We start from the raw sequence: 12,580 nt of genomic DNA on the forward strand, positions 1-12,580 counted from the left end.
GTTCCTTTTGGTCCTCCATATTTGAAGTCCTGTCCAAAATTCTAATCAAATTCATTTGCAAAGCACAACTGGGCATAATTTGGTTCCTTATGGAGTTCATGGGGCAAAAGGTCCGAGTTCTTGTCTCTCCCCACGCAGAAAGCATGGATTCAGGCTTTCTTCTTCTTCTTTTTTTCCTTTTCCCCTGTTGCTCAAATAAATAGTGTTCTTTGCTCAAACCCCCTTCCCCTCCTCCCTCTGCAATCTCAGCGCCTAGCCCAAATCTGTTTTCTTCATTGTAACCTCAGCTTCACCGCAATTAATTTTTTTCCCTCTGGTCACAAGATAATTCCTGACGCCAGTGAGTCTGGAGGTCAGACGAACAGCAAATTGGGGAACAAGGCGGCACTAATTCCTTACAAGTTTCCCTTGAAAAATCTTTTGCTTAAAAAAAGAAGAAAAAGAAGCAGAAGACCGAAAAAAAAAAAAGCTGCTTAGCTGTTCAGGGATTTATGACCTCGGAGAAGCTGTGGGTTCGAACCAGTGTTGGGTTAATGGTGGACTGGCAGGGGGTAGGAGAGCTTAAGGATCTGGGGCGCTGCCAGGAAAAGGCAAATTCTCAAAGTTAATGGTTTTAAGTGATTTTTTAAATCCTTGCTGGCAAGGAGGCCCGCCTCTCCCCAATATTAGCGCTTCCTCATTCTTTGAATCCGCGACTCCGCGGTCCTCGGCGTCAGACCAGGCGGAGGAAGCCTGTTAGCAATTTAAACGGGCTGTGCACGCCCAGCGCCAGGAGGCGGGGCTTAGGGCGGGAGGCGGGGCCTGGGCGGGGCGTTTTTGGATAAAGGGGCGTGCCTTGCACGCCAGCTCTATAAGGGCGGGCAGCTGCAGGCGTGCGTGCATTTCAAGCTGCTTTAGCGGGGTTGTGGTTGTCTTTACACTTAGGCACTTCCACCCGCACTTCAACATGAAGGCGCTGAGCCCAGTGCGTGGATGCTACGAGGCGGTGTGCTGTTTGTCGGAACGTAGTCTGGCCATCGCGCGGGGCCGCGGCAAGAGCCCAGCAGCCGAGGAGCCGCTGAGCCTTCTGGACGACATGAACCACTGCTACTCGCGCCTGAGGGAGCTGGTGCCCGGAGTCCCGCGGGGCACTCAGCTTAGCCAGGTGGAAATCCTGCAGCGCGTCATCGACTACATCCTCGACCTGCAGGTGGTCCTGGCGGAACCTGCCCCTGGACCCCCAGACGGACCGCATCTCCCCATTCAGGTGCGCATGGGAGCCTGAGCGGGGCGGGGCTGAGTGCCGAGGCTCAGATGCTATCTGTGTCCCAGAACTCCCTGACTGTCTTTCCTAACTCTTTTCTTATTGTCCTTTCTCAGACCGCTGAGCTTGCTCCGGAGCTTGTGATTTCCAGCGACAAGAGGAGCTTCTGCCACTGACCCGGCTGTCTTGGCACCTCCAGGTGAGTATCTTCCCCTCCCGCGGAGAGGCAAGTCCCGGAGTTGGCAGACCCTTTAGCGGATATTACCAGGGCCTCTCTTTAGGGAAACCGAGGCCAAAAGAGGGCACTTCTAATAAATGGCAGAACCGGCTTCCATCTAATGTGCATTTCGGCCTTAAACGCACGTTGTCCTGGTCCTGCCCCCAGTGGCCAAAGATCAGTCAAGGCGCGGATCAAAGTAAATAAAACAATTTGGATTCTCTCAGTCCCCTTCCAACTAGTGTCACTTCCAAGAGGGAGGGGTAGTCGTAGCTCCGCCTATGGTCCTTTGGCGCCAACTGGGTGGAGGCTGTGCGGCGCGGAGTTATCAGCTGGAGGTGGAGTCCGAGTTTCCTCCCTGGCGCCGGCCAGTCTGCGGACTGCCTCGGCCTGGGCGCGCTCGGCGGAAACTGACGGCTCCCTGGTCTTCTTCCCTCCCCCGCCCAGAACGCAGGTGCTGGCGCCCGTTCCGCCTGGGACCCTCTCCGGCCGGAAGCCCGAGGGCATGGATGAGCCCCAACCTCACCCTGCCCACTTTACTTCCCCAAACCTCTTGCCTCGAGGCTGGACCTGGCGCCCGGGAGCGAAGGACTGTGAACTTGGGTGGCCTGAAGAGCCAGAGCTAGCGCTGGTCACCAGCTGGGCAGCGTCACCCTTCCCCCACCCCCAAGTTTTTTAAAGACTGTCTTTTCAGAAAGAATGGGGGGGCTGGCGGCGGGGGAGTGGCTATTCTGCCATCTCTGCCAAGGCGGCGTTAGAGCTGGTCTTCTGGTCTCCTTGGAGAAAGGCTCTGTTGCCCTGATTTTATGAACTCTATAATAGAGTATATAGCTTTTGTACCTTTTTTACAGGAAGGTGACTTTCTGTAATCATGTGATGTATATTAAACTTTTTATAAAAGTTAACATTTTGCATAATAAACGATTTTTAAACACTTGGTATATGAGTTCATCAGTCGTCATCCCCCCCATGCCTTATGTACTATCGGACTTTCTCACATGGCTGACTTTAGGACCCTCTTGGAGCTTGGGAAGAGCAAACTTGCTTATTCCCTTAAAAGGCTCTGGAGATGAGAAAATTCCCAGCTGAAACTGAGGGAAAGGGTGAGGTTATTGGAAAGGGCTCAGACGGAATCCCTATATTTATAGAGGGTTGGGAGCAGAAAAGTGCATGGTCTGCCCCTAGAAGGCTTACAAGTTTAGCCAGCAAGTTGGAGGATCAGGTCCTTTGAGACCTAGCGTTAGATGTGTTCAGTGTCACTAGTTATTCGTGATGCCTTTCTAGCAGGGGATGTGGTGAGAGTGGAGCCTAGAGTTTGCCTCATCTGGTGCCTAGTCATGGGTGGTGGTTTCAGACCCATTTTAGAGATGAATAAACTGAACACCCGGGACTGGTTTCATTTCCCTCATGTTCTTTGGTCTGGCATCCTCCTGGGCTTCCGAAGTTGGAAAAAGAACAAGTTTTCTTCGAATCCCAGCTGCTCTGACAAAGATTTGCAGGCTAGCTGGGAAGGATGGGTCCTTTTCCATGCAGATTAATTCTGAGGTAGGAATTTGAGGAAGAAGCTCCACAGGCCTTATTCTTCCTGATACCCCTCCAACTTTAGCTACAGTGTCTAGGATTCTGGTGGACAGGCTTAGGGCCTGGTACTGGCCATTTCATGGGGCCAGACAGCAAGACCACAACCCATGCCATCCCTTCCTGCTCCCCACCTGGTGGCTCCCCAGGTGGGCTCCACCAGGCGCCTGGCCTCACTGGATTCCTGTTTATGATATGATCTCATCTGTGTGTTGGCTCCTGGCATATGTTACTTTAGTATTTCATAACAAACAGGTCCGTCATCATCCTCTGCCTTAACCCTGGTGAGCTTTCTGGGGTGAATAGGGGCAGGTCTGTGGGGGCAGTACAACCTCTGTCTTTGCTAATCATTGGTCCTGGTCTCTGATAATCTGATAGAAGGTTCGTTCACACAGCTTTGCAGCTACAGCAGACCTCCGACCTTCTGGAAGTCTTCAGCCTCCATTCGAGAAACCCTTGTCCCAAACAAAGTGCAAGATCCTAGTAAGTCTATCTTGAATTGTATGTTAGGTGTACTATGTTCTCTGGGGACAGCCACACAAAAGTGCAAATTCCTGCTCTGCCACGTACCAGCAGGCTAGAACTCTCTGGAGCCTCAGTTTCCCCATCTGTAAAAGGGAGCTGATCTTGAGGAAGCAGTTCAGAGGTGCACAGCCCCACATTGAGCCATGAAGGGCAACAAAGCCAGGCATCTGAGCACAGCATCCTCCCTTCTGCTGGCTCAGAAGTTGCAAGACTAGGGAAGGATTGAAAAGCCGCATCGCTGATCTGCCATGTGACCTAGCGCAAGCCTTGCTTCGTCCTAGACAGAAGGTAATGGTGGGAAAGTTCTTTGAAATGCATCACACACCTACGAGGTATTATTAAGCTAATTCCAAGGAAATTGCTTGTCAGGACTCCTAGAGCTGAGCTGTTCAGGTGGCCAGGACAAAAGCTAAAGACCCTCGAGCCAATCCAGTAGTCATTAAAATGAAAGCAATTCCTGAAACTCAGGATAGCGTCTTCTGTCATAATCACACTGGGTGACCAGGTGCCAGACTCCATTTTATCTTATTTTTTCCCCCTAATCATCACTACCACCCAGCGAGATAGGTATAGTTACTCCAGTCTTACAGAGAAAATGAACAGAAAGGCTGAATAGCTTGATCCACGTCACAGCAAGGAAGTGGCAGAGTGGAGTTTTAGGAATGCCATCTTCCTCTAGCTTCAAAGCCCATGTTCTCACCTTGATCTCAGACCGGTTCTTTTTCCTGCCATCCCCTGAACTGGGCATGTATTTGGTTACCCAACTGGAGCTTGTTGAAGGAAAGACCTAAGGCCACCCTAGATCTGCTTCTCTGAAAGGCATGGATGATGGATGGTACATCTCGTCCAGGTATGTGATTCATATAAAACACAAAAATTTACCAGGCTCCCTGAACTACAAGACTCACTGTTAACAGTGTATCGCGCTCATTTCGCACGCGATCTTCCATCAGCTCTGAAGCACAGACATTCGGGAGGTCTTTACTTTGTAAATAAACAAACAAAAAAACCAGAAGAAAAGAATAAGCCCAGCGCCGATGGTGGCCTTTAGAGGCTAGCTGTGGATGTGCGGGACATCCTTCAGTTAAAACGATCTTCAGGGCCTCATGGCCTATCCTGACCACCACTCTTCCCCAGGTTGTACCCTAAAAGCTACTATCGTTTTCTGCAGAGCTGCTTCCAGGGGCTCCCCCACACACACACTCGCAAGCCTAGGGGTAAAGAACCGCTCGCCATCCCCGGCGGCACCGCGCCGGTGCAGGGCGGAGCCTCGGCCCACGTGGCCCGGAGCCCGGGTGGGTGGAGCCGACCGGCCCCGCCCCTCGCCCCGCCCCCGGCTCAACGCCCGCGCTCCCCCCACCCCTCCCCGCGGGCCCTGGGGGCCGCTCGCAGGTGTTCGCTGGCGCCCGGATGTCTGAGCTCTGGCTCCGCTCTGGCTCCGGCTCCCTCCGCAGCCCGCGGGCGGGGCTCCCAGCTCATCCGGAGCCTAGCGGCGCCCCCGCCGCTCTGCCAGCAGCTCGGCCTCCCGTTCCCAGCCTCCCGGGCTGGGGCACCCCCACCCGGCGGAGTCGCTGACCCCACTGCTCTCCCGCTGCCCCCAGCTGCGCTCGGGCTGCTGCAGCCTCCGCGCGCCCCCACCCCGCTTCCTGCCCCGGCCCCGCTTTGCCGCGGCCGGGTGGCCGCCTGGATCGCACCCCGTTCCTTCCTTCCTTCATTCTTTCAGGCAGCTCGCATTCCTCGAGCGCCTGCGACGTGCCCCGCACAAGGCCTCTCCGACCTTCTCCGACAGTGGCCTCTGGCCATCAGGCTCCTCCGGGAAGCCTCTACCCTCCGCCCAGTATCTACCCTCCCTCTCATCCCTCTCCCCTTGTTTCTGACGTCCCATGGCACTCAGAATTTAGCATTTAATTGTTCTCCTTTACTTCTCCCGTTGGGGGTCAGTCAGCGGCAAGGTCAAGGGGTCGCTGTGTGACTGAGATCAGGGGTCAGCCGTAAGCAGTGAAGGGTCAAGGTGTGGCCAAAATTGGGGTTCCACCCGTCCTTGCCAGGGTCTGGGAATAAATGTGGGTAGAAGTTGATAGTTTGCGGCCTGGCTTAAATGGACAGGTCGTGAGAGTCAGTCTGGGGGCAGGGACAGGGGACAGTCAGGATCAGGGGAGTGCTCCCGTTGAGTGCTCCCGTTGAAACCAAGATGTGGGGGTCGCCTTTCAGAAGCCAGAGGAGAGCAGATCTCTGTAGCCCTGGAAGCTCATTCACATCCCGCCATGGTGGAGGTTCGCCATAGCCTTCCCAGTTCTCCACCCAAGTTAGGGACACTCTGTCCTCAACGCCACCCTGTCCCTACCAGATGCTGCAGGCAGAAACCCTTGTAGGGCCTGTTGTCAGAGAAAGCTGGCAGTAACTTTGCCTACTGTAGCAAGGGATCCTAACCTAGGGCCACCCATTTTTTGTTTGCAGGCAAGTTGATATTCTTTCCTATGCCTTTTGTCATGTGTTCATAAATGTAAAGTCTGTCAGGTTTTACATTTATGAAATCACACATGTGGCGCAGAGAGGGGCAGGAGCCTGCTTAGGGACACATAGCCAGTCAGTCAAGACAAGACTCTATACTGTGCATGGTGGCTCCTGCCTGTCCTAGCACTTGGGAAGCTGAGGCAGAAGGATCACGATTTGTTCAAGGATACATAGCAAATTTGAGACCAACCTGGGCACATTAAGAAAAGAAAAAAAAGACTCAAACTCAAGCCTCCTGGCTTTCAGGATCCCCTCCCTAACCTGAGTAAAGCTTATTATTCCCACTTTAGGGATGGGGTAACTGAGGCTTTGGGAGGCTACCGGCTTCACCCACAGCTCTCACAGAGGGACTGCCAAGGGCTACAGGCAGCATGGCCCCCTGCCCTGAGGCTGTGAAGAAGGGCAGTCAGGGATGGCACCTCCCCAAAACCTTGTCTCCTTGTTATTCTCCCCCTCCCCAACCAGGAGCAAAGGGGACAAAGGTGGCCAAGTGTGAGTTGAAAGCCTAGAGGGAGTGGAGACAAGAAGTGGTAAGAACTGGGGGGAAAGACTTAGCTGAGTTCTTATAGAAACACATGGAAGTCATTACCCTAAGTCAAGGTGGTCGCTGGCCAGCTGGCAGAGGATGGGTTTGGGGCTAAACATGTGCATTGTATGGCAGTGAGGGTACTGGAAGCCCTGCAGACTCCCCAGAATAGCCCAGCCACTCAGGGATCCTGGTCTTGCTGAACCTTGCTTTGTTTCCTGCCTAGCATCCAAAAAAGGGTTTCAAGACATGCCTGGGTACTGAGCCCCTGCAGACTATGCAGAAAAGGGAGGAGTTGGGGGCCATGAGGACAACACCACATTCTCCCCAACTTGCCTCCCTTCCCCATCAGGGCCCAAGGCTTGGTAGGTCTGTTAGCGTGTCCAGATGTGGGATGTTCGGGATCATGGCTTCCTGCTAGGGCGTATCCAGGTGAGCCCGAGGGACGGGATATGCCTGTTGGTCCCACATCCAGTCTATCCCCTTTCCACTTTCTCTCCATATTATACAAGGAGAGCAGAGAGACAGTGTCCAAAAGAGGCCGTTTACCAGTGTGGCATTTTACCGTCTGCGTGGTAGTGGTAGCAGGGTGGGGGGAACTTCCATTTTACTCTTATCAGGCTCAGAAAGATCACCCTGGAGTCAGTGTCACAGCTAAGGTCTCCAACACAGTGCAGCCTCCGTATCCAGTGCTTTTGCTGACTGCAGCATTTTTATAACTTGGTACAGGTTGGGAGTAGAGCTCAGTGGTAGAACAGTTTGCCTAGCTCGCACCAGATCCTGGGTTCCATCTCCAGCACTGCCAAAGAGAAAGAAAAGAAAAATGTACTTAAAACTTTGTACAAGCTGACACATCTTGCAGACTTGGCCTCTGCCAGTCCCAGCAGCTACCTCAGAACTTCCCCTTTGTTCATCTGTGCATCTGGGAGTCAGAAATCCCAGCATTATCATTCATTAACTGTGCCATCACAGGTAAGTTATTTATCCTCTCTGAGCCTCAGTTGATTGATGTGGTGCTTAAATTAGATGACATATGTAAAGTGCCTGGCACTTAGTTGGACCTGGATGACCACCCCATCAGGGAGTTAGCTGGGCTTGGTGTCCGATTCCTAACACGGTTCCTTCTCCTAGTTCCAGGATGGCAGGGCTATTGGCAGAATGCATCCCAGGGCTGCCTGTCTAGTGTTCAGATACCTCACAACTCTCTTCCCACCAGATGCACTGAGGAATAAACAGCACAGGTGCTAAAAGCAGGGCTGCAGCCCAGCACCTCCACTCTAGAGTTCTGCCACCTCGTGCCTATGGTTTCTCCCTGTAATGCTGGGAGAATCTGGAAACCTGTCCATGGAAGTATGGTGAGGATTCAGTGAGGAACTGAATTGAAAGCACCCAGAAGCCTGCCAGGACATGTAGCTAGTGTTACTATGACCGTTTCACAGATGGAGAAACTGCGTCTCAGAGTGAAGTGACTAAGACCAGGTCGAGTGGAAATACCTTCTAGACCTGGGGATAAAAAGCCAGATCTCCCTGCTTCCAGCCAGTGCCTGGCTACCACTTTCTCATTTGTGGGATCTGCAGTGATTTCCCAGCAGGTGTGATCTCAGCTGGTTGGAGGGACAGAACTTCAGACCCTGTGAGCCCAGCCAAATCGCCTCACTGGTAAAACCACCATCTGACCCTCGTCAAGAGAGCAGGAGTTGGGGAAGGGGACATGTGGCCCAGGGGACAGAGATGCTGGAGGCCAGCCAGAGGCATGTGATCCTGGGTGAGAGCAGCAGCTTTGTGATCAGACAGCCTCTCCCTGACACACACACACACACACACACACACACACACACACACACACACACACACACACACACACACTCACTTCAAAGCCTGCATCAGCTACTAAGCTGGGTGACCAGCTATATCTGAACCACCTCTCTGAGTCTCCCTTTTTCATTGATGGTAACTCTGTCTTGGCCCAGTTAAGCTGCTTGCAATTGACAGCTCTTATCATTTTTTCAGGAGAAAGCCCAGGGGAACCACCTTCTTCTTTCTTGTCACCTTCCTGTGTAAGTCTTACAAACTTTTGATTAGACAGGCAGTGTTCTTGTCTAATCAATACAGATGTACTGATATCTGGGTGTTGAAATGCCCCTGTGTTCCTATGCTCTTCTGCATCCTGGCTGTCTGAATATGGACACAGGGCTGAACTTGTTTTGTCTCAGTGTCTGCATCTGTGAAATGGGAACAACAGTAGTAGTCCCAGACTAATTAACACACAGAACTCTTAGATTACTGCTTGGACAGGAGAACTCCTCCAAAGCTCATCGTCATTCGTCATCTCAGCAGAGCAAGGGAAGTCTGCCTTCTCATGCATTCTGCAGCCATCTGCATCTCCATGTAAAATCCTGATGTCTCTTTTTTATTTATTTAATTAATTTATTTTTTGAGTAAAATTGACATTTCAGGACAATGTACCAGATTTTTATCACATGGCTTTGTGAGACCTGGCAGTAGGCCAACTTCACACAACCCCACATGTGCCTGCATGAGCACACAGGCCCAGGGACACACACGCTCTGAGAAGGCCAGGCCACGCTGTGTTGCTTCCCAAATGGGCTGGAACAAGTCCTCTGCCATGAAGAGCGCCTGGCTGCTCTCAGTCCTACTCAGCACGCTCTGTGGAGTGAGGCGAGGAGGGCGGCAGCCTTGGAGGAGGAGGAGGAGCAGCAGCAGGGATTCCTTGGCAAAACTGGCCTGGGAGGAAGAGGTCTTAGAAGACTGGCTTTGTTTTTTTTTCCTCTAGTACTGGGGTTTGAACTCAGGGTGTCATGCTTACTAGGCAGGTGTTCTGCCACTTGAGTCACTCCACCAGCCCAGTGTTGGTTATGTTTAAGATACAGTCTCCCTGTATGTCCAGGCTGACCTGGACCTTGATCCTCCTTTTTGTGCTTCCCGTGTAGCTGAGATAACAGGCATACACCACTGGGCCCAGCCATTGGTTGAGATGAGATCTCCTGAACTTTTTGCCCCAACTGGCTTTGAACATCCATCCTCCTGCACTCTGCCTCCCAAGTAGCTAGGATTATGGGTGTGAGCCACCACACTTGACCCCTGGCTTGTTTTTAATTCAGTAAAAGTCGTCTGTCATATATTCTTTTAAAAAATGGGCTTTGTTCTATGTGCCTTACATAATTAATACATTTTATTGCTTTTTAGCACCTCTGTTAAGCCAATTGGTGTTTTCTCTTTAACTTATTTTACAATGTCTGGGCAAGTCACTGAAGGTCATGGAACCTCAGTTTCCTTATCTCTAAAATGGGGAGGAAAAAACTTTCCTCCCAAGGTTATTTTGAGGGCTGGCAGAATGGCTCAAGTAGTCAAGCACCTGCCTACCAAGCATGAGGCCTGCCAAAAAAAAAGAATTCAGACTATTTTGAGAACTCTGTGAGGTTGTGTATGTAAAAGTGTTAAACAAAAGAACATTTTTTTCTATCCTTTCCCTGTCACTAGGTTGGATTTCTCGAAAACAGGAGGGAATTTTATTTACTTCTATATCCTTTGCATTGAATATGTAGTAATAAATTTAATGACAGCAGTGATGGTGACAGTGGCTCACACCTGTCACTCCAGCCTGTCATCCTGGCTTGTAATCAGGAGGATCACAGTTTGAGGCCAGCCCAGGCAAATAGTTTATTGACCCCTTCTATATTCGAGGCTCTGTGCTAAGTCAAAACAGAATGAGTAATAAACACTTAAAAGATTTTTTTTCTGCTGATTAATCTTGTTCTACTTTTCCCTTAGGCAAGTTCTATATTTCATACTGCAGAAAAAATAATTTTATTCTTGGGCTTTATGTATTTTAGGGACCAAATCAGTTGGATAATGATAGCAGTCCTGGGTTGGGGGTGCAGCTCAGGAGTAGAGTGCTTGTCTAGTATGCAAGAAGTCCTGCGTTCAGTCTCCGGCCCTGTCCCCCCAATCTCTCTCTCTATAGCAATCCTGATTTCCTTACCTATAAAATGTCACTAATGATCAACCTGCTTCATATAAAGGGGACCCACATGAGGCAGGCTAGTTAGGGATTGTCTGGGACTGCTCCCCTTATTGACTCAAGAGCTCCTCCCCCAGCCCACAGGGGAGAAGACCCAGGTGATGATACTGTCTTCCCACCTCCAAGGTAAAGGTGGTATGAAAATGACCTACCAAAAGACCCCGGAGCTGCTTCTCTTCCCTCACCTGGCAGAGTGGGTGACTCCCCTTTCCTCAGTGAAGCTTTTCTACCTCACCCCATCCACGTGTTCTGCTGGGATTCTTCCACACTGGAACGTAAGAACCAAGGCTTCTGGAAACACCGTTTGCTGATAACACATGAACTGGACATAAAAGACAATAGCTTTCCTACACCTTCCTTTCTTTCCTCCTCACACATCCTTCCTTGGAGAAGAAGCCAGTGACCAGGCAAAATTTTAAACTGGATGACAGAGATCTGAGTCCCTTTGCCCTTCTGGACTTCTGTTTTCCCTCGGCACAGCATGGCAGATCCTTCTGGAATAACTCCCTGATTCTGAGACCCTCCAAGGCTGGCTTAAGGGTCTACGCATACAAACATCATGTGCCCTTGTGATCACATGTTGCATATTCCAACTAAAGTAGGTCCTAGGAAGCAGGGCTGTGTATTAGTGGTCTGTTTTTCCAAGCACTTTCTTCTCATCCCTCATTTCATTCTTTATAAGCCTTTTTAGGTCCCCAAGTCATAGATAGGGCAGCTGAAGCCCAGAGAGCAGAAGGAACAGTAACACAGCAGCCCTATGTCCAAGACATGCCATGAACGCCCTGGACTCAGGTGTGCTCTGAGCATCTCTTGAACTAGACTTTGAGTCTGCAGCCTCTCCACAGCCATTTTATTTATTTATATTTTATTTTTTGGCGGTACTGGGGCTTGAACTAAGGGCCTACACCTTGAGGCACATCACCAGCTGTTTTTCTTGGGATGAAATTTTTTTGAGATAGGGTCTCACAAACTATTTGCCCTGGCTGGCTTTGAACCTTGATCCACCTGATCTCTGCCTCCTGAGTAGCTAGGATTACAAGCCTAAGCCACCAGTGCCTGGCTCCCAAGGCCATTTTATAAAATAGGTGTCCATTTACTAGATGAGGAAACAGACTGAAATAGGAAAAATAACTTGTCCAAATCACACAGCCAGTGAGGGACAGAAGCGTGAATTCATCAATGCTGGCCCACTCCCAAGTGCGTACTCCTTACTTAGTTCCTGGATCAGCAGCTTTGCTATTTGGGAGCCTTGGATTTGCTTTAGTGGGGACCCCAGGTGGCCTCTGAGTCCCTGTAGCACAGTGTGGTACCCCAGAGCAAGGAGTGATTACCAAGGCCGACTCTGTGCCTAACTCTTTCAGCCCCAGCAGCTGGGGTCAGGGGGTTCACAGAGCAGGGCACTCAAGGCCCCTAATGCAACAGTGATCTACTAGAGGTCCCCCCGACCCCCAAAGCCCATTGTCTCCCCAGGAGACAATACAGATAAAGGACCCAGTCTAGTGGGCTGCCTGCATCAATCTGTAACCATGGAAACCCTACGGAGACAATTCCAAAGCCCTCACTGCCACACACACCCCCCATCCTGCAGCTGTGGCAGCTCCGCGAACCCAGCCTCCAGCAGGAGAGGAATTGCTGATAATTGCCACCCCCACCACTACCACCACCAAATGGGACACAGCTGGGCCCCCCTCAACACACACCCCCCACTGCCCACATTGCAGCACTGATAGAGGTAAAGAAGCCTTTGGGTGGGTTTAAGACCTAAGTCTTATGGGTTAGCTCATTGAGGCTCCACTGACGGTGAGAGATATCCTTGATCTCAGGGTCCGACACAGGTTAAAAAGGGACCTGCAGAGTTCCTAACCATGGAAGGGCAACCAGGAGCTGGTGTGTTTAGGTCTTTGTTGTGTGATTGCCCTCTGGTGGCCAATTGCT

The 12,580-nt window shown here is 51.2% G+C and overlaps 1 protein-coding gene across 1 annotated transcript; it reads left to right on the plus strand.

Moving 5' to 3' along the window:
- The first annotated feature begins 900 nt into the window (after nucleotides 1–900).
- On the plus strand, nucleotides 901–2,394 carry Id3 (inhibitor of DNA binding 3). Its single transcript, XM_020175367.2, has 3 exons — nucleotides 901–1,246; nucleotides 1,360–1,442; nucleotides 1,908–2,394. Exons 1-2 carry the CDS (start codon nucleotides 947–949, stop codon nucleotides 1,417–1,419), a joined length of 360 nt encoding a protein of 119 aa, XP_020030956.1. The 5' UTR covers nucleotides 901–946; the 3' UTR covers nucleotides 1,420–1,442; nucleotides 1,908–2,394.
- Nucleotides 2,395–12,580: the final 10,186 nt, after the last annotated feature.

The sequence above is a fragment of the Castor canadensis genome, chromosome 7, assembly GCF_047511655.1.
Source record: "Castor canadensis chromosome 7, mCasCan1.hap1v2, whole genome shotgun sequence".
Lineage (NCBI taxonomy): Eukaryota > Metazoa > Chordata > Mammalia > Rodentia > Castoridae > Castor > Castor canadensis.

What these genes read in the sequence shown, in the direction of transcription:
- Id3 (XM_020175367.2), top strand. Translation starts at nt 947, where the DNA reads ATGAAGGCGCTGAGCCCAGTGCGTGGATGCTACGAGGCGGTGTGCTGT. An exon ending in GACCGCATCTCCCCATTCAG is followed by an intron (nt 1,247 to 1,359) that starts GTGCGCATGGGA and finishes GTCCTTTCTCAG; the next exon opens with ACCGCTGAGCTTGCTCCGGA.